Source organism: Panthera uncia (assembly GCF_023721935.1).
Source record: "Panthera uncia isolate 11264 chromosome A3 unlocalized genomic scaffold, Puncia_PCG_1.0 HiC_scaffold_11, whole genome shotgun sequence".
In the NCBI taxonomy this organism is placed as follows: domain Eukaryota; kingdom Metazoa; phylum Chordata; class Mammalia; order Carnivora; family Felidae; genus Panthera; species Panthera uncia.
Window position 1 is genome coordinate 65,113,798 of NW_026057578.1, and position 21,983 is coordinate 65,135,780.

Below are 21,983 nucleotides of genomic sequence, written 5' to 3' on the forward strand. Positions count from 1 at the left end.
GATACCTGGCCTGGTCCCTGTAAATACTTGTTTGTCAGTCCTGGATGAGATCACGAGGAATGTTCTAGGGAAGAACCTTAGGCAAGATTTGAGCCCTTTTTCAGGGTGGCAGACAGTGGGGATTATACTAATAACTTATAACTAATACTAGTACTTATAACTAATGAAGAAATGTTGGGAATGTTACCTGTGTTTAGGTGTACAAAACAGTTGAATTATGTCATTTAATCTTCATGCTTATTTGTATTTGATAGTTATACTTGACATGATCTATTATTTAAAAGAAATTTTAAAAAAATGTTTATTTATTTTTGATAGAGACAGAGTGTGAGCTGGGGAGGGACAGAGAGAGAGGGAGACATAGAATCCGAAACAGGCTCCAGACTCTGAGCTGTCAGCACAGAGCCCAACATGGGGCTTGAACCCAGGAACTGTGAGATCATGACCTGAGCAGAAGTCGGATGCTTAACTGACTGAGCCACCCATGCATCCCTATTATTTTTTAAAAATATTCTTTTTTAAGAGAGAGAGGGAGGGAGAGACAGCACAAGTTGGGGGGGGGGCAGAGAGGGGAGGTACAGAAGATCTGAAGTGGGCTCTGCTAAGAACTGAGTGCTAGATGCAGGGCTCGAACTCATGAACCGTGAGATCATGACCTGAACCTAAATTAAGAGTTGGATGCTCAACTGACTGAGCCACCCAGGCATCCCTATTCTGAATTAACTTACTTTTTAGTTTTTATTTGAGAGAGAGAGAGAGAGAGCAGGGGAGGGAGCAGAGGGAGAGGGAGAGAATTTTTTTTTAATTTTTTTTTTTTTTTAACATTTTTGAGACAGAGAGAGACAGAGCATGAACGGGGGAGGGGCAGAGAGAGAGGGAGACACAGAATCGGAAGCAGGCTCCAGGCTCTGAGCCATCAGCCCAGAGCCCGACGTGGGGCTCGAACTCAGGGACCGTGAGATCGTGACCTGAGCTGAAGTCGGAGGCTTAACTGACTGAGTCACCCAGGCGCCCCAGAGGGAGAGAATTTTAAGCAGGCTCCATGCTCAGTGTGGAGCTTAATGCAGGGTTTGATCCCAGGCCTCTGGGATATTGACCTGAGCTGGAATCAAGAATCGGATGCTCAACTGACTAAGCCACCCAGGGGGCCCCTTAAATACTTTTAAGTGGTATTATCACTGGTATTACCTGTTATTATAAGAAAATCGAATTTTTATTCAATTTGATGGTGTGAGTGATTTTATTAATTTTGTAAGAAATTGACAATTGCAAATCAAAACTAAGGTGGGACACTGTTTTCTAGTAAGAGTTCTTAACCTTGGCACTATTGATATTTTGGACTGAGTAATTATTGTTGTGAGGGGCTATCCTGTGCATGTTAAAATTTTTTTAAAGATATTTTTATTTTTGAGAGAGAGACTGAGTGTGAACAGGGGAGGGGCAGAGAGAGAGAGAGGGAGACACAGAACCTGAAGCAGGCTCCAGGCTCTTCTCTGTCGGTGCAGATCATGGGAGATCATGACCTGAGCTGAGGTTGGATGCCTAACCAACTGAGCCACCCAGGTGCCCCAGTATCCTGTGCAAGTTTAACAGCACCACTGCCTTACCCATGCGATTCCATTAGTACTCTGCTGTTCTCCCTCCCTCAGTTGACAACCCAAATGTCCCCAGGCTTTGGCAAATGTCTGCTAGAGAAGCAAGATTATTCCTAGCTCAGAACCAGTAATCTGAGATGAAGACCAGAAAGTTTGAAAACTCTGTGTTGCTTGGATAGGGGAAATAAAGGCACTCATACTTTATGGATGATAGTGTTAATTTACACAGCCAACCAAAGGGAATAGTCTGGCAATATTTATCAAAATCACTGTATTCTTTGATAAAATCCAGTTTTGGGGCTTTACCTTACAGATGTACTCATATTGGAGAGTGAAGCATGTACAAGATTATTCATGCAGCATTGTAATAGAGACTGGAAACAACCTATATGTTCATCAGTAAGTGACTAAATTATAGTACATCCTCAGAGTCATTAGAATGTTTGTAGCTATAAACAGAAAGAAGCTGATTATGTACTGATGGAACAATCTCCAAAATATATTAGGTTAAAAAAAAAAGCCAAGATACAGAGCACTGTTTGTAGTTTGCAACCATTGATGTAAGAGAGGAACAAAGTAATGTTTGTGTGTGCATAGCCTGTGTTTGGAAATATATTAAAAAAAATTTAATGTTTATTTTTGAGAGAGACAGCGTGAACAGGGAGGCACAGACAGAGGGAGACACAGAATCTGAAGCAGGCTCTAGGCTTTGAGCTGTCAGCACAGAGCCTGACGCGGGGCTCAAACCCATAAACCATGAGATCATGACCTGAGCTGAAACTGAACTCTTAACCCACTGAGTCACCCAGGCACCCTGGAAATATATTTTATAAACTGATGGTACTTGGCTGGTAAACGCTATGTGTAGGGGATCAGTGTGAAAGGGAAGTCTCCTTTTTGCTGTACTTTTTTTTCCTTTTTTAAAAATTTAAACCAAGTTAGTTAAAATAGTGTAATAATGATTTCAGGAACAGAATTTAGTAATTCATCACTTACGTCTAACACTCAGTGCTCATCCCAAGTGTCCTCCTTAATGCCCATTTAGCCCATCCCCTCACCCAATACCCCTCAAGCAACCCTCAGTTCTCTGTATTTAAGAGTCTGTTATGGTTTGTCTCCCTGTCTGTTTTTTGTATTATTTTTGCCTCCCTTTTCTTATGTTCATCCGTTTTGTATCTTAAATTCCACACATTAGTGAAATCATACGATTTTTGTCTTTCTCTGAGTGGCTTATTTCACTTAGCAAAACTCTCTACTTCCATCCACATTGTTGCCAATGTCAAGATTTCCTAGTTTTTGATTGCCGAGTAATACTCCATTGTGTACGTATACCACGTTATCTTTGTCCATTCATCAGTTGATGGACATTTGGGCTCTTTTCCATACTTAGGCTATTGTCGATAGTGCTGCTATAAACATTGGGGGTGTGTGTGCCCCTTTGAATTAGCATTCTTGTATCCTTTGGATAAATACCTAGTAGTGCAGTTGTTGGGTCAAAGAGTAGTTCTATTCTTAATTTTTTGAGGAACCACCATACTGTTTTCCAGAATGACTGCACCAGTTTGCATTCCCACCTTGCTGTACTTTTTCGAACCTTTGAGTTTTGATCTGTGTTACCTAGAACATTTTGCAATGAATAATGACTAATTTGTTTTTATGGACCTTTTCGGAAAAGTTTAATTTCATACAAATACGATATAGTTATAAGACATTTTTTTTTTTTGATGTTTATTTATTTTGAGAGAAAGAGAGCTAGTGGGGGAGGGACACAGAAGGAGAATCCCAAGCACGCTATGTACTGTCAGCACACAGAGCACAACGCGGGGCTCAAACCCACAAACCATGAGACCACAATCTGAGCCCAAACCAAGAATTGGCTGCTCAACCAGCTGAGCCACCCAGGCGCCCCATGTAATTATAGAACTCTATTCAGACTTCTGAGAAACTAATTATAAGAAAGGACAAGTAAGTTTATCTATATATGTATTTACTTATTCTTTTATCTTTCTTAATTTTTTATTTTGATGTGTAGGTTCCATGAAAGCAGAAGAGCCATATCTGTTCATTTTATGCCCTTCAACTACCAAAGTCCTTCAGATATGTAATAAGGGCTTGATAAACAGTTTATTGAAGAAATGAATTACTGAGAGAAGAATGTGGCTTGGGGGAACCATTGTGTTACTACTTTAAATCCTTAAATCTGTAACATGTATTTTTAATATTTTTCTTTAGGAACAAAGACTCTGGAGAGTGTTGTGCTTAGTAAAATGAATTTTGAGTCTTTTGTAAAAGATCTTCTTCTAGTTCGTCAGTATAGAGTTGAAGTTTATAAGAATAGAGCTGGAAATAAGGCCTCGAAGGAGAATGATTGGTATTTGGCATTTAAGGTAATTATCTTCCTTTTTAATTTGGTTATTTTTAAGAGTAGAAAAAATAAAGATGTGAGGGAATTCTGTGTGCTTTAATATTTTAACCAGGTTGTGATAATAAAATACTTTGAGAAACTAATATTCTTTAGCATGTGGTTTTTAAAATCACAGTTTAATAGCAACTTTGAAATTCACTAAATCGTTATTATGAGTATGAATACTCTGAGCTTTGTCAGTATTCCTGAAACCTAAATAATAAAAAAGATTTTACATAAAGTTGAGTGCCAGCATTAGACAGATTTGATTTTACTGTTTTTAAAGTAATAATGTCCAGATTTACTGTATCCCATATATCTCCTACACATCTGTAACATGTTTGTATCTTTGTATGTGCCTTTCTCTTCCATTAAGTTTATAATTTTTGTAAGTCAGAGACTTTGTTTAATGATGATCATTTCTTGGTGTCCCTGGAAAGGCTTATTTATTTTTTTTCTTCTTTTTTTTTTTTTTCCTGGAAAGGACTATTAACATGCATGCTTCTGTGCCTTCATGGAGATAGCACTATTTTATTTTATATAATGACTGTCTTCATTGCCATTCTGTAAGGTCCTGTTTTTGGTTGTTCAACTGTAGGTTCTGTAACCTGCAGAGTAGGTTCTCAATAAATACTGCAATAAATGAATGGTTAAAATGTTGTTGGGGAGTTACAATTTATTCTTGAAAGGGAATAAATGTGTGGTAAGGGAGACAGTGCTTTGGGCTTATAGTCAGCATATTTCATTTCTTTTCTCCTCTGCCCCTCTGGGTGTCCTTGGTGTATTTCCCAACTGTCTCCTGTATCTGTTTCTCCATAAACAGTAAAATTAGAAGGTTTTTAATGATGTTTTCCAACTTGAAAGTCCTGTGAGTTTTTTCTTGTGAGGTTTAATAGAATATCTAAACATCTGATCTTGGTACTACCTCAAATATAACATTCAGTCTATGTTCCATACTGTGTCCTCCTTCCCCCACCTGCCTTTGTAGGTATGTCTGTATTTACTGAAGATTATATCTGGGAGAATTTAGCATTCTGCATTATGGAGTTTTCTGGGAATTTTCATTGGTGTTTTACTGAGAAAAGTGCGGCTTTTACTAAGAGTTTTAGTCTGTGTCTTGAAAGATTTTAGTAGAAAATTGAGGTACCACAAAGTGATGTTTTTTCATTTTTCACACAACTCAATTAGTAATAACACCAAAATGTAGAATCCTAAATTTAAGAGATTACCATGATTATCATCCCATCATACCTCACTCCTCTGTGTCCTGTCAGAATCCTTCAAGATGAATTCACTTTAACTCCTACCTTTTAAGTCAGGGGGAAATTTTTTCAAATATATGTCTATCAGGTTAAAAAGGTGGTATCTTAATCCTGACATTTTAAGAAGTTCAGATCTAAAACTGCAAAAACTGATTTATCATGACATTTTTTAGCTTTAAAAAATTTTTTTTCTAAATGTTTTTATTTATTTTTGAGACAGAGAGCGACAGAACATGAGCAGGGGAGGGGCAGAGAGAGGGAGACACAGAATCTGAAGCAGGCTCCAGGCTCTGAGCTGTCAGCACAGAGCTCGACGCAGGGCTCGAACCTACGGACTGTGAGATCATGACCTGAGCTGAGGTCGGATGCCTAACCGACTGAACCACTCCGTTGCCCCAGACATTTTTTAGCTTTTTGATTCTATTGTAAATATTAGTGATATTTAAAGTAGTTGGTCTCTTATGATTGATTTCTTTCCCATGTTCTCAATGGTATGTACAGAGTGGGAAAGGATCTTGGATACAATCTAGTTCACAGATTAACAGTCTTATGTTGAAGGACCCTTTTTTTTTTTTTTTTTTTCAACGTTTTTTATTTATTTTTGGGACAGAGAGAGGCAGAGCATGAACGGGAGAGGGTCAGAGAGAGAGGGAGACACAGAATCGGAAACAGGCTCCAGGCTCCGAGCCATCAGCCCAGAGCCTGACGCGGGGCTCGAACTCACGGACCGTGAGATCGTGACCTGGCTGAAGTCGGACGCTTAACCAACTGCGCCACCCAGGCGCCCCTGAAGGACCCTTAAGAACCCAATTTTATTAGCTACTATTCCCTTTTGAAAGTTTAAAGGTGTGCTTTGTAACCTGTATGTGCAAATCTGAAAAATGTATGTAAAAATATGATGTTTACATTTGCAATTGAATCAGTGCTTTTAAAATTTGAATGCAAGATAACACTGTTTTTCCATTTCATTTTTAAAAAATTTAAACATTTTATTTTTAAGTAATCTCTACACCCAATATGGGGCTCAAACCACAACCCCAAAATCAAGAATCGCATGCTCTACTCACTGAGCTAGCCAGGCACCCAGCCCTCCATTTCATTTTTTTTAATTGATTTTTTTTTAGAGAGTGAGGGAGAGAGAGTGCTAGCAGGGGAGGGGGCAGAGATAGAAAGAATCCCAAGCAGTCTCCACACTCAGCATGGCTCCCGATATGGGGCTTGATCTTGACCTTGTGATCATGACCTAAGCCAAAATCAAGAGTCAAATGTTCAACCAACTGAACCACCCAGGCATCCCCTTCCTTTTCATTTTTGATCCAGATTTTAATCAACAATCCATAGTTACAGGATATTTAGAGTCATTTTATGGAAAAATCAATGATTATCATGTTTATGATGCTAAAGTCCTTCAAGAACTGTTGGGGCACCTGAGTGGCTCAGTTGGTTAAGTGTCCGGCTTCGGCTCAGGTCCTGATCTCATGGTTTGTGACTTTGAGCCCCACATCAGGCTCTGTGCTGACAGCTCAGAGCGTGGAGCCTGCTTCAGATCCTGTGTCTCCCTTTCTCTCTGCCCCTCTTCTGCTCGTGCTCTGTGTCTCTCAAAAATGAATAAATGTTTAAAAAAAAAAACAAAAAAAACTATTGAACTATTGATGGCTATTGGTTGCTTAAGTTTGGTTGTCACCGTGGTCATTGGACTCTTGGTGACTCTCCTGTTTCATACCATGGGTGGTCAGTTGTCTCAGAAAATGCCTCATGTTAACGGTTTCCTATCAGCTTCTGATCAGGTTGAAATATGTAGTGTCACCCACTGGCTTGACACAAAAGTGAAGAAACTTGACCCTTTAGTTGACTTGTGCAGTCCTACAGAGAGATTTCTAATCTTTTTGAAATATTGAAAATAGGCCAAGGATCCTTTATTTTGAAATGACTGATGTAGAACAGTCTCTACATTTTACAGATAAATATATTGATAGAGAATTAACTTTCCAAGGTCAGTATTTGTAGCTAATAATACTGCTCTCCTATGTGGTATAGCTAGTCAGAGAAAATACAATGTGCCACCAATAGGTAGGCATTTTGGCAGGATGTAGAAATTTAAGCTTACAATTGACAGGATTATCAATTTGGATATCTTAATTATTGGTGTGTGTATAAATCCAGCTGCCAAATTTCAAGTAGGCTTCATACCTGGTGCAGAGCCCAATGTGGGGCTTGAACTCAAAACCCTGAGTTTAAGACCTGAGCAGAGATTAAGAGTTGGATGCCTAACTGACTGAATGACTTAGGCGCCCCTCCAGCTGTCAGATTTCAAACTGAAAATCTTTTTTGCCCAAGTGTCCTGAAAATAATTGGAAAACTAGGGAGGATACTTTATAGAAAATAAGGTAATAGTAATTGGAATATATTGTTATAAGCAATTTTTTTTCCAATAGTAATTGGAATATATTGTTAGGAACAATTTTTGGGGGTAACTCTTGTTTGCTATGAAATTTTTTAAGTGCATTCAACAATTCTTCAAATTTTTGTTTATTTTTGTTAAGGCTTCTCCAGGTAATCTTTCTCAGTTTGAAGACATTCTCTTTGGTAACAACGATATGTCAGCTTCCATTGGTGTTGTGGGTGTTAAAATATCTACAGTTGATGGCCAAAGACAGGTCGGTGTTGGGTATGTTGACTCCATACAGAGGAAGCTAGGACTTTGTGAGTTCCCTGATAACGATCAGTTCTCCAATCTGGAGGCTCTTCTAATTCAGATTGGACCAAAGGAATGTGTTTTACCAGGAGGAGAGACTGCTGGAGACATGGGAAAGCTGAGACAGGTAAGGGAATCAAGTCTAGTGATGGAGAACCTAAGCCTAGGAAAGGTTCTAATTAACATGCTATTTTATTTAAGGAAAAAAATAATTTAAAAGTCATTTTTTTTTGTATTTAATTACAGTAATGTTTTATATTGAGGATTATCTTGATGTTTATCTTTCACAGAAACTTTGTATATTTAAGAGGATTGTAGAACAAGTTGTTTCTTGTTTTACTTCAGATCCTTCCTCCCTCCCTCCCTCCCTCCTTCCCTCCTTCCCTCCCTCCCTCCCTCCCTCCCTCCCTCCCTCCCTCCCTCCCTCCCTGAAAGAGTAACAGAATGCCATCTTGAAGGGATCACAGCTGATGAAAGGAATGCTTTCACAGTTGTGAGGGGAGGTGATTGAGGTCCACTTAAAAAAAACCAATTTATTACTGTATTTAGCATGGATTTATCAAATAAATAAGATGCAGATCTTCAGTTTAAGATAGTTTAAGTGGGACCTTTAGCCTCTTATTTCATTGAGTCTTTTTAAAAAATTCTGATTATACTGTTTGATTATACTGTTTGTGTAAGTATATGATTTATTTAGGTATTTAAGGGATATTGTGTCCTTGAAGGATTCTTTTCTTTTTGTGGGCCTCAGATACCATAAGAACTGCTTGGGAAATAGGAAGTATATAATGGGCATTGTTAGCACAGATAGTATCTAAACAACTTTCCACAAGTATTATTCTGTTAAGAGGTTTTTACTATTGGGACTATTTTTGGGGTGGGGGTGCTATTTTTAAAAACCTTTATATGAACATACTTTTAAATTACACGAAAACTTAGTTTATAGATTTTAAAAATATGTGTTAGTATGTATGTCTTCCCAGTGTCTTGCACATTGTGTAGAAACTTAATGTGGGTCAATAATTTAAGTTGTTCTTACTATACTTGTCAGTGATATGATTTTTTCTCATTTCTTTTTTTATTTTCCTCAAAGTAATTTAAATTATTTTTTGTAAAATAGGTTATTCAGAGAGGAGGAATTCTGATCACAGAAAGAAAAAGAGGTGACTTTTTTACAAAAGATATTTATCAGGACCTCAACCGGTTGTTGAAAGGCAAAAAGGGAGAGCAGATGAATAGTGCTGTCTTGCCAGAAATGGAGAATCAGGTATGTGGATTATAATGTGAATTTACTCTTAAATTATAATCATGGCTTTTGGAAAGCTACTTCTTTCATATCTCTCCAAAGTGTAAACTGTGAATCACTGATATTAATTAAGCTTATTTTTACTGTGATTAAACTTTTGAAAAACTTGAGGAAATGACTAGAAAAACTGAAACATAACCTTAAATATAATTGCATTATATTTACACAATATATATCCTTGGAGCAAGAAAGAGTTTTATTGATTTCACAGGAAAGGGCCTGATTAATGTCACTTAAGTGGATGAGATAGCATAGTGGTTGTAGGGGGGAAAAAGACCTTTCAGAGCTTTATAATGTATAAGTTGTAGAGTCTTTAATAAATTACTTCATCTTTCTTTTTTTTTAAATTTTTTAAATGTTTATTCATTTTTGAGAGACAGAGACAGAACATAAGCAGGAGTGGGGCAGAGAGAGAGGGAGACACAGAATCGGAAGCAGGCTCCAGGCTCTGAGCTGTCAGCACAGAGCCTGACATGTGGCTCAAACCCATGAACCATGAGATCATGACCTGAGCTGAAGCCTAATCAACTGAGCCACCCAGAGGCCTCAATTACTTTATCTTTCTGAGAGGCAGTTTCATTATTTGTTAAATACATAATAGGTCTTAAAGGATTGTTGGGGAGATCAGGAATAAGAGTGAAAGTGTGTATATATATATATATATAGCACATAGTGCATAATAAATACTACATTTAAAGAGTTTGGCTAAAAAATTGGCAGATTATGTATGTGTAGTGGTAGAAATGAATATGGGAACAATGTAACTTTTATGGGATTTTCAGTGGTTGATGTGTTTCTTTGTTCAAATTTTCGAGGTCGGTGTGGCTTGAGATGTATTTTTATGGTAAAATATTGGAAACTCTTGACAGGATATTTGTGGGTCACTGATAAGTAACATGGAAAATTCTGTTGTATACTTAAAAAGACAGGATAAGCTGTTAAACTTAGAATTCCCAAAGTAGATTTCAAACTAGAATGAACCGGGACTGTTATGACTGTCATGATTTTGTGGTTATTGCTTATCATGTAATAGTTTAATTCCTATAAACTCCGTAATTCTTTTACTTCTTGTGTGTGTAACATAGTCAAAAGCCAGTATGTATGAGCAGTAATACTGGTATTAGAAACTTACCTCTTGAAAATGTGAAGAAGCTTTTAGGGCTACAAAAAGTTTTTATCTGTACTTCCTGATGACACTGCAGGAAGTGCCGTGCTGGAGTTTGTCAAGGACAGGTAGATGACAGTTTTCAGTTAGGGAAAGCAGGTACATTTCACAAGTCTAGTATCAAGTATATTTTAATATGTAGGATTTGTCGTTGGGCTGTTGGTTTGATGTCCTGAACTACTTATGTTACAATAATAACAGATTATTTAAATTTTTTATTATTTAAATATACATGTAGGAAAGTGCATATATCCTAAGTATATAACTGAATTTTCATGAATTGCAGATCCCCAGATAACCAGCACCCGTGAAGCAGAATAGAGTATCAGGACCTCAGACCTTTTTTAGGCTTACTCTCAGTCATTACCCCAAGGGTAACCATCGTTCTTACCTCTGCTAGCATAGACTAGTTTGGCCTTTTTTTGTAGTTTACATTAGTGGAATCATATGGTTTATATTCTTTTGTGCCTGGTTTCTTTTGTTCAGTATTGTTTGTAAGTTTTACCCATATTGTCATGTGTCACGGTTGATTGTGCTTATATCTTTGGTTGTGTAGTATTCCATAGGGGTGAACATGCCAAACTTCATTCATTTTACTCTTGATAGGCATTTGAGTCATTTCTACTTTTGGCTATTATAAATAATACTATTCTAACAGTAAATTTTCACTTTCTAAAACTAATTTTTTAACCTTAAGAGATTTATTTAAACTTTGTCTGATTTTCTTGGTTTGGATTGAGAAGGAACACAAAGGAAAATGATAGTGTTCAGAATTTATTTTCATTTTGCCATTTGTTTTCTAAATACCTCTAGGATTTGTTTATATATGTTTTTATATATACTCTAGAGAGTGAGGGAGACAGAATCCAAAGCAGGCTCCAGGCTCTAAGCTGTCAGCACAGAGCCCGGTGCGGGGCTCAAATCCACAAACTGTGAGATCATAACCTGAGCCGAAGTTGGGACACTCAACCAGCTGCACCCCTAGAATCTTTAATTAAAAAATTTTTTTTTTTAATTCTTAATCTTAGGTTGCAGCTTCATCATTGTCTGCAGTAATCAAGTTTTTAGAACTCTTATCAGATGATTCAAACTTTGGACAGTTTGAACTGACTACTTTTGACTTCAGTCAGTACATGAGGTTGGATATTGCAGCAGTCAGAGCCCTTAACCTTTTCCAGGTAAAAAATAACATGTCTTAAAAAACTTAATGCTTAAAAAATGTTTCCTTTATTCTATGCTGAGGAATATTATTAAGGAACTTAAATATTTTGAAATATTATACTTAAACATGCAGCTTTAAATTACTATATTTTTCTAGGTGCAAGCTATATAAATAGTATTTGTCCTGGCTTTATGAATAATTTGATTATATTAATAGCAGTTCTTAAAAAATTAATTTTAGGAAGTTTTATGTCTAAAACTACAGTAATTACAAAGTAATTTTGGTTTGGGGGAAAATACACAGCAGAAAATCTAGATTAATAGGTTGGAAGTTTGATTTTAGGAAGAGGAGCTTTTATTTTTTTATTTTTTTATTTTTTTTTTAATTTTTTACCTTTATTTATTTTTGAGACAGAGAGAGACAGAGCATGAACAGGGGAGGGGCAGAGAGAGAGGGAGACACAGAATCTGAAACAGGCTCCAGGCTCTGAGCTGTCAGCACAGAGCCCGATGTGGGGCTCGAACTCACGGACTGTGAGATCATGACCTGAGCCGAAGTCGGTTGCCCAACCGACTGAGCCACTCAGGCGCCCCGAGGAGCTTTATGTTTTAAGAAAAAATTATTTTATACACATTTTACTTAAATAAATTAAAAAAAATTTTTTTTTAAAGATTATTTTGAAAGAGAGAGGCAAGAGAGCTTGAATTGGATAGGGGCGGGGGTTGGGGGGGTGAGAATCCCAAGCAGGCTCCACACTGTGCAGAGCCTGATGTGGGGTTCTAACTGTGAGATCATGACTTGAACCTAAACCAAGAGTTGCACGCTTAACTGACTGAGCCCCCCAGGCGCTCCCCAGAAACCTTTTTATTAAGTTTATTTATTTTGAGAGAGAGGGAGAACATACACAAACGGGGAGGAGGAGAGAGGGAATCCCAAACAGGCTCTACACTGGCAGCGCAGAGCCTCATATGGGGCTCAAACTCACGAACCATGAGCTCGTGACCTGAGCTGAAACCCAGAGTCAGATGTCCAACTGACTGAGCCACCCAGGCGCTCCAGCACATCTTACTTTAATAGCCACCAAAACAACTGTTTCATTTCCTCTAATGGACTCTGTCTACCAATTATGTTGACCTTCAACATATGGCCATAGCAATACATATGAGTATGTATCCTGCATTTATACACACATGCACACATTCTAAAGCACCATGAGACACAGGCTACACTTTCACACAACTGGGGGCCTCTCATGTGCAATTGATCACTGGTTTGCTTTACTCAAGACTTTAATGGGCTTGGTCTGGCCATTAGTCCCAGTTCCCCAGAGAGGAGTTAGGATGACATAATGGGTCACCACACTTTGGACATCATAAAAGAATGGAAATAGGCTAAATGTGAGATGGCATCTTGAAGCCTCCACTTTGACCATGTGGATTCAAAATACTCAGGTGCTGTAGTATAGACTGACACCCAGCCTGACAGTAAGCCGGCTGAGGAAGAGGAACTTCTGTGCAAATTTCTCATTTAATATCTGAAGAATATAAGTGTTCTTGTTCCCAAAATTATTTAATTATTTTTCGTAGCTCAGTAAAGTTTTCACTAATGAGCATGCTATTCTTTTTTGTTTTTTGTTTACTAGGGTTCTGTTGAAGATACCACTGGCTCTCAGTCTCTGGCTGCATTGCTAAATAAATGCAAAACCCCTCAAGGACAAAGACTGGTTAACCAGTGGATTAAGCAGCCTCTCATGGATAAGAACAGAATAGAAGAGAGGTATATTACTAATGTACACTTCTGTAAGCTTTGGGTAACTTCTTTTTTTTTTTTTTTTCCAACGTTTTTTATTTAGTTTTGGGACAGAGAGAGACAGAGCATGAACGGGGGAGGGGCAGAGAGAGAGGGAGACACAGAATCGGAAACAGGCTCCAGGCTCCGAGCCATCAGCCCAGAGCCTGACTCGGGGCTCGAACTCACGGACCGCGAGATCGTGACCTGGCTGAAGTCGGACGCTTAACCGACTGCGCCACCCAGGCGCCCCGCTTTGGGTAACTTCTAATTACTCCATAGGATTATGCCATTTACTCTAATATGCAAATTTGCTCCTGTATTTTTGCATGTGACTGCACAGAGAGCTAGCTACATAGTGATAAGAGTAGTAATGATTTAGATTGATTTGATAACTTATTTTATTAATAATTTTTTTTTTCACTATAAAAAAGTAAAGTTTTATCAGAGAGATGGATGGATAATGTTTCAGAACATAAACTTAGAAGCGTGAGTACCTTGGTGCAAGTTACGTCTCTAGCACTTATTAGCTGTGTTATCTTGGCACAGTTTACTCAACCTCTGTGTTGCAGTTTCTTCCCTTTTAAAATGACAGTAATGACACACCAATTTTGTAGGGTTGTTATGAAGATTGGATAATTTAGTATATATAAAGTGCTTTGATGGGGGTGTAGCACATAGGAAGCACTTCCTCTTAATTATTTTGGAAAGGGTTTTAAGGCAACCTAAACATATATTTCAGAAAGTCACTTTAATTGAAAAAATGAAAGGTTCTATAATTCTGCTACTTGAATATGATTAACATTTGGGTATATTTTATTTTTATCTTTTGTTTTATATATGGGTTATGAGACTTTAAAAGAAGTATACATAAGAGTATAAATGCTAAGTGTTGCAGCTTGGTGGATTTTCACAAAGTGAACACATCAGTGTAACAACAGTCAAATCAAGAAACAACATAAGTAGCATCCTAGTGACTCTCCTGGAATCTCCTGCTAGTTACTACCCCTCCTCACTTCAAAGTAATCACTGTCCTTCTAACATCATAGATTAATTCGTTTTGCCTGTTTTTTGAACTTTATATAAATGGAGACATTTTAAATGACTTTTTTTTTTAAATGTTTATTTTTTGAGAGAGACAGAGCACGAGGGGGGCGGGGCTAGAGAGAGAGGGAAACACTGAATCTGAAGCAGGCTCCAGGCTTGGAGCTATCAGCCTAGAGTCCGACGTGAGGCTCGAACTCACAAACCGCGAGATCATGATCTGAGCTGAAGTCAGATACTTAACCAACTGAGCCACCCAGGCACCCCTAAATGGAGTCGTTTTAGATGATGCACTCTTATATTAATCTTTTTTTTTAAAACATAGTTGTAAATCTTAATATAGTTATGTGCCCCAATTTTTCCCACTTATATGTCAATTTTCATAAGCATTTTTTACTGTTGCTGTTTTATCTTCTCATTCAACATTTTTTTTTTTTTTGAAGTTTATTTATTTACTCTGAGAGAGGAGAGAGTGTGAGTGGGGGAGGGGCAGAGAGAGAATCCGAAGCAGGCTCATACTGTCAGTGCATCGCACAGTACTGGGCTATATCTTGTGAACTGTGAGATCAACCTGAGCCAAAACCAAGACTTGGTTGCTTAACTGACTGAGCCGCCCAGACACCCCTCATTCAATCAACATTTTTAGTTTTTACTAAGTACACAATATTTTATTGACAAGATGTACTTTATTTTACCTTTCTCCATAATTAAGTTCTTTTTTTTAATGCATTTATTTTTATTTTTTTAGAGAGAGTCAGCAGGGGAAATTGGCAGAGGGAGGGAGAGAATCTCAAGCAGGCTCCACACAGCACAGAGCCTGATTGCAGGGCTGATCCCATGACCCTGGGATCATGACTTGAGATGAAATCAAGAGCTGGATGCTCAACTGACTGGGCCACCCAGATGTCCCAATAATTAGGTTATTTCTAATGGCCTTACTTTGTACCTAATGTTTTCCATTTGGCAAATTAAGTGACACTGCCAGAATGGGTAAAAGATTCAATTTTTTTATGGCTACGATGTCAAGTCATTCAAGAATTTGTTGAATACCTACTGAATGCTGATGATATACAAAAGCATAATGATCTTTTGACTATTTGGGACATTGCCAGACATACATAAAATAGTTGATCGGTATAAGATACCCTGTAAATAATTACCAAACTGAGTGTTAATCCTGTGGATTCAAAGAGCGTTACAATAAAAATAACTCAGGAGGTTAGTGGTTTGTGGATGTGCTGGTATTTTATTGAAAATGCCAAAGTTGAGGGGTACCTGGCTGGTTCAGTTGGTAGAACATGTGACTCTTGATTTCAGGGTTGTGAGTTCAGGCCCCACACTGGGCATGGAGCCTGCTTAAAAAACAGACAAACAAAAAACAAGGAAATGCAGAAGTTGAGATGCTATGGTGACTTTCTGAAGTCAGGTTTACTGGGAAGAAGAGTGGGATTTAGTAACTTAAAATAAGAAATAGGAAGGATTAGATAATTGCAAGTAATTAAAGCGGTTTACAGTTTTTAATTTTAATTATTTGTGAATAAGTAATAACATGTATACGTTTCAGGATTCAAACAGAAGGTTACACAGTGGTAATTCTCCTCCTCTTGTCCCCCAATTCCCTGGGATCTCTTTCTCAGGGCCTCTATGTTCGACAGCTCAAGGGACACATTTCTTATTGTACTGTATGTGAGTTGCCATCGTTGCTCTGAGAGCAATCAGTCTTAATCAGCTTTTGAGTATCATTTAATGGAGAGTCTTTCTATAAACAAGCAAAATTTTATGCTATTGTCTCTCATCTTTTAGTGTTTTGTTTTGTTTTTTTTTTAGAAAAATTAGGTAATTTAACTCTGAAGCGCTAGGTCATTGGTTATATTTTTAACCTTGGTCTCCTGTGAACAGAGCAAGTGACACTTGTCCCCTTCTGGCTTAACAACTAGAGCACGTATGTTAAGACTCTTCTGAAACCTGAGATGTCATTTTTATATTATTTACCACAGTAACAAATTACTTTAGAAGATATGAAAATTAGATTTTTTTAGAGGATAAAGGTTTCTTCACAGCACATAGCAATAATTTCCAAAATCTGGTAGTCTATAAGGCTTATTAATTAGAAATAGGATTTGCAAGGATGCCTTTATGAGTCAGAATATTATCTATTTTTCTGCACCTGTAAGGTGAGAAGAATTATTTTCTCCTTTTCATCTTGGTGAGAAATTTTTTATTTGCCAGCAAGCGTAAAAGCCCTTGGTTTTCAAGACCAAATGCTGAAATTCACAGATTAGGAGGAGAAAGTTATACTCGTTATACAGGTTCTTATTTGGACAGTCCCCTTGTTTTATCTCCCTTTCTCAGTTCTATCTGCTGCGATACCTCTGGCTTCCTAGTTTACACCTTCAGGGTTCTCAGGGCGAATTCATTGCCCCCTTCTCTGAGCATGTAGGATTGATCTCTTCAGGGTAACAGTCAAATCAAGTTTTCTGTTTCTTACTGTCAACATTGTTGTGGGATGATTCACAAAAGAGTAAGTAGTGGAAGTCTGTAAATGAAGAGTTTATTTAATTTTCTTTTTTAAATACATTTTATTTTATTTTATTTTTTTATTTATTTTTTTTTTTATTATTTTAAAAAAACATTTTTTTTTAACGTTTTATTTATTTTTGAGACAGAGAGAGACAGAGCATGAACGGGGGAGGGGCAGAGAGAGAGGGAGACACAGAATTGGAAGCAGGCTCCAGGCTCTGAGCCATCAGCCCAGAGCCTGACTCGGGGCTCGAACTCACGGACCGCGAGATCGTGACCTGAGCCGAAGTCGGCCGCCTAACCGACTGAGCCACCCAGGCGCCCCTATTTTATTTTTTAATAAACTCTACCCCCAGCATGGGGCTTGAACTCATGACCCTGAGATCAAGAGATGCATGCTCTACTGATTGAGCCAGCCAGGTGCCCCGAGAGTTCATTTTAGGGACACCTGGGTGGCTCAGTTCATTGAGTGTCTGACTGTGGCTCGGATTATGATCTCGGGGTTATTGGGTTTGAGCTCTGCATTGGGCTCTGCTGATAGGTCAGAGCCTGGAGCCTGCTTTGGATTCTGTGTCTCCTTCTCTCCCTGCCCCTCCCCTGCTCATGTTCTGTCTCTCGAAAATAAATAAACGTTAAATTTTTTTTTAAATTTTGTTGCTGTTGGGTGAATTCTGTTAAGGAAGGAAAAGTTTTCATTTTTCTTTTTTCATTAGAGGACAGATGTGATAAGATCTGAGTTTGGTGCATACATCTTATCAAGGACAGTAGCCCAGTTGATAGGTTCAGGAATAATGATGAAAATGGGATTACTTTTAGGTTATTACCAAGCTCTTAGGAGAAGGAGGATGATAAGACTGGTATCTACTTTGTGTCTGGCACTTTGCTAAGCATCTGCTATTCATCAGCTCTGATGTGGTGGGATTGGTTTTAAAGCCAGGCTGGCCTGACTCCAGAGCCCTTGCACTTAATTGCTATACTGTATTTATTGCTTCTATCAATGGTATTTAATTTGATCCAAATTGGATTTTAACACCAGAAAGGAAACATATTATTTTGGCTTTTATTTAAATTAAATCCATGGAATTGCTTTATATGTTGTCATGCTCATGTTTCCATTCATTAAAACCTACTTGCACAGAGACTACAAATGCTGCTTATTTTTAGCTAATGGCTTAAATACTTTTTATCTCCAGTGAGAATGATAAGTTATTACCTTTTAGGAGTATCTAGGTGTTTCTTCTTTTTTGTACTTTATCTAACAAATTAGGAATTATAATAACTGCCATCTTTTGCCTTGTTGCTTCTGAGAGAGCAAGAAGGGTCATTCTACTGGAGTCATCTAAAAAAAAATTGGCCAGGGATGCCTAGCTGGCTCAGTTGGTAGAGTGTTCAACTCTTGATCTCAGAGTAGTGAGTACTAGCCCCACATTGTGGACAGAATTTACTTTAAAAAAAACACAGAAGTGTATATATAGAAAAAATTCAGCCAGGATTCTCCTTGCCACATTTGCATAAACCTGCCTGGTCCAGTCCAGAAATACGGCTTCAATATGTGCCAGTAGTGTTTCCATCAGTATGTAAAGGATACTGGCTTCATTAATTTGGGTTAAGTGAACTTCCTTGAGTGCATCATCCAAGGTACCCATCTTACTGCAGATGTTCAGGATACCTACCCTAGTGCTAGCTAGCTCTTTGTACATAAATTAAAAATACTTGAATTAAAAAAAGAACTATTCATATTACTATTTTTTCCACTTGTTTTCTTTTTTTTTTTTTTTAAGTTTATTTTGAGAGAGAGAGGGCATGCACGTGTACAAGGGAAAGGCAGAGAGAGAGGAGAGAGAATCCTAAGCAGGCTCTGCACTATCAGTGCAGAGCCTGACCCAGGGCTTGATCTCAAGAACTGTGAGATCATGACCTGAGCCAAGATCAAAAGTTCAGATGCTTAACTGACTGAGCCACCCAGGTGTCCCATCACTTGTTTTCTGATATGTCCCAAGTCCTCACTTTTGCTCATATACTAGGACTGTTGTTTTAATCTTCTAGGTTTTTGGTTTTTGTCTTTCCATAGATTCATATGAAGTCTTGGTAGTTTTCAAGTTAGAATTCTCTAAAGAACATTGAATACATGATAGTGAGCATATGAAATAGTTCACTCCTAAGAAATTGCTGATGGGGGAGCCTGGGTGGCTCAGTCCGTTAAGCGTCTGACTCTTGGTTTTGGTTCACATCATGATCTCAAGGTTGGTGAATTCCAGGCCTGCATTGGGCTCCACACTGATGGTGCAGAGCCTGCTTGGGATTCTCTCTCTCCCCCTCTTTACTCCTCCCCTGCTTGTGCTTTCTCTCTCTCTCTCAAATAAACTTAAAAAAAATTAAATTGCTGGTGAAAAATTTTGTTTATATTAAATCTGGTATTCTTACTGCCTTCTAACTTAAAATTGAATTACTTCTTTTTATGTAAAATTTAGTATGATTAATGTAACAGTCTTATTAGAAACCTAAGTCTCTGAATAAAAGTATTGGTCCTGTAAATTTAGATAAGCCGTGGTGATGCTTAGGTGATAGTATATCATGCTTTTTGAGGCAGTGTACTCCTAAGGTCCCTAGACTTCTTTCCAGGTTATATTTTTGTGCCAGGGCAAACTAGTTAATAGTCCATATTTTGTGGAAACAGTGGTTTGGAGGTCATACAGTGAGTGTAGTTTCATTGTAACGGTGAAGCATTGCTCTAACCTCTAAGGAAGAGCCGGAGGGCTTACATTCCATTGCTTTCCCACCATTATTTTCTTTCCTTCTAAATCAGGTTTAGTGGCAAGGCTTTATTCTGCTCTGAGCTGATCTGCCTAGCCCTTTGAAGTTCATTTGCCTCCAATTCAGTCTGCACCACAAAGGCACTGCCTTTCCAGTGCTTTCAAAGGCACCATAGAATTTCTTGTGTTCCATTGGCCCTTTGTCATGCTGGCCTCTCTCCTTAGCTGTCTTTCTCAATTAAGAGTTGCTGGCTTTCATTGCTACTCAATTCTTACTTTTTTTCCTCCTCTGACCAGATTTATTAAACATATCAAAATTCTGTGTACAAAGTGACTTGGACTTCCTGCTTCAAAACATGATCCTTTCTTACTAATATCTTGATAAGTCAGTCCATTGAGTGTCAAAAAGCAGCTTAAAATTCTAAAATTAATAGAAAAGTACCTAATGCACACCAAATAAATGGTCTAACTACTGGAACTTGAATAGTTCTACAAGATCATTAACGTAGGTAGAATCGAGCCTCTATGACAGTCTGCTGGAGAACTGACGTGAGATGTCAAGAGGCCATTTTGTGATTGTCACTGTGATTCTGTCCTGTTTTTGGATCATAATGTTCCCATTATCTGATTCTAGACGCTCCACAGGAGTATCAGTGGGGTCTGAGGTTAGCTCGCTACTTGTTGGGCTAAAATAGATAGCACCCCAGCATGCTCATCAGACAGGGTCCCATGGCAGCCCAGATTAAGTCCTTGTGAACCTGTGCAGAGGACTCCCAACAGTGGATGGATTCTTCACTGTTTCCTTGAAGGAAACAGGTCCAAGTTCCAAGTTCCAAGGTCACTTCTATGCCATCCATGGTCCACCTGGCCCAGGGTCCTGCAGCATTTTGCGTTGTTCTCTGGCCCAGGCCTGGAGCATGTCTCCTCTTATTTTACTACATGGCAAGTTACAGTGACCAACCCCCAATTTTTTACTTTCCTTGAAAGCCTTCAGCTGCCTTCTGCCTCTGAACAGATGATCTCCTCCTTAATCCTTGTAATCTCAAAATATATCTGTATTTTCAGTCTTTACTCCATGGCTCTTAAAAGAAGAGATAGTGCTTTTTCCTTTCCAAAGCCAACCTTTTCATTTTACCTCTGGACATAGTTTTTTCCTATTTCTTCTCTGCTTCAGTTTTCCAGTGCATCCTGTACTTTTCTTCCTTCAAGTTTCTGCTGTGGCCTCCCATCCCAAGTCGTCTCCCCCAAGTCTTAGCTCTGTAAATCCCAACTGTTCGAAATACAGGCAAATGAAATACCCCAAAGTGAAGTTTCCTAGCTCCCCTAGGAATCCTTAGTTACTTATCCGCATCACATTGCATTGCATTTTGTATCTCAGTTGTTACTCAGCACTAACTGTAAGATGGAGCATGTCCTTCTCCACTAGATTGAATATTCCTTAAAAGCATTTCCTCTCTTTATATCTTGCCATACTCTTTCTTTTTTAATCTTCTCAGGCCTACCAGAATATGCATCAGATGAGTGGCTCTCGCTGCATTTAACCATACCAAATTTGTTCTCAGCCATATAAATATGCTGTCGTGAAATTCTAGTCAACTATTTTTACAACGAAAGATCAGAAATGCTAGTTTTAAAGAAAGGACAGAATGTGGATTTTAACATACGAAAACATTTCATGATTAATTTCATGATTTATTCTGTCCGAATTTTACCCTAAAAAATTGTCTTTATTCCAGTCAGTTTGCAAATTAATGTGTCAAATTGTGTATAGCTGAGTAATTTTATTGAGGATTGACAGGTATACTATGTTATGCCAACAGTAACTTTGGAGCTTCTAAAATTGTGATTCTCTAAGAGTGGCATTGTCATAGAAACAGTTAGCAGAGCAGTCCTTTTTAAAAACTTTATTAGCCAGAACATAAACTGACACTGTAATTATTTCTGAAATGGTGTACTGAACAGACTTGTGAAACTAGTAATTTATTGGGCTTTTAATGATACCTGGGCCAGAAACCGAGGGGGTGGTGTGTATTGCCTTGTACTATATGTTTCAGAAGTGGTTTCATTCCTGTACTGTTCAACTTCTCAATATTCTTACTGAAATTTAATGTTCTTAAACAGTGTTAATTACTTATTTTTTAAGGACACAAAGGTTGCTTTAAATATTTCTTTGGAGGAGGGGATACTGCACTTATACTCAATGAAGAGAAACATTTTTACAGTCTAGAGGGTGGTCTGTCTGTCCTTCCTTCCTTCCTTCCTTCCTTCCTTCCTTCCTTCCTTCCTTCC

The 21,983-nt window shown here is 38.1% G+C and overlaps 1 protein-coding gene across 1 annotated transcript in view; it reads left to right on the forward strand.

The window, feature by feature from the left end:
• MSH2 (mutS homolog 2) overlaps positions 1 to 21,983 on the forward strand; it is an 82,071-nt gene that overhangs the window by 7,635 nt on the left and 52,453 nt on the right. The window contains exons 2-6 of the mRNA XM_049651449.1: positions 3,828 to 3,982; positions 7,805 to 8,083; positions 9,077 to 9,223; positions 11,456 to 11,605; positions 13,232 to 13,365. Coding sequence (XP_049507406.1) covers positions 3,828 to 3,982; positions 7,805 to 8,083; positions 9,077 to 9,223; positions 11,456 to 11,605; positions 13,232 to 13,365 — 865 coding nt within the window. The remainder of the gene's footprint in view (positions 1 to 3,827; positions 3,983 to 7,804; positions 8,084 to 9,076; positions 9,224 to 11,455; positions 11,606 to 13,231; positions 13,366 to 21,983) is intronic.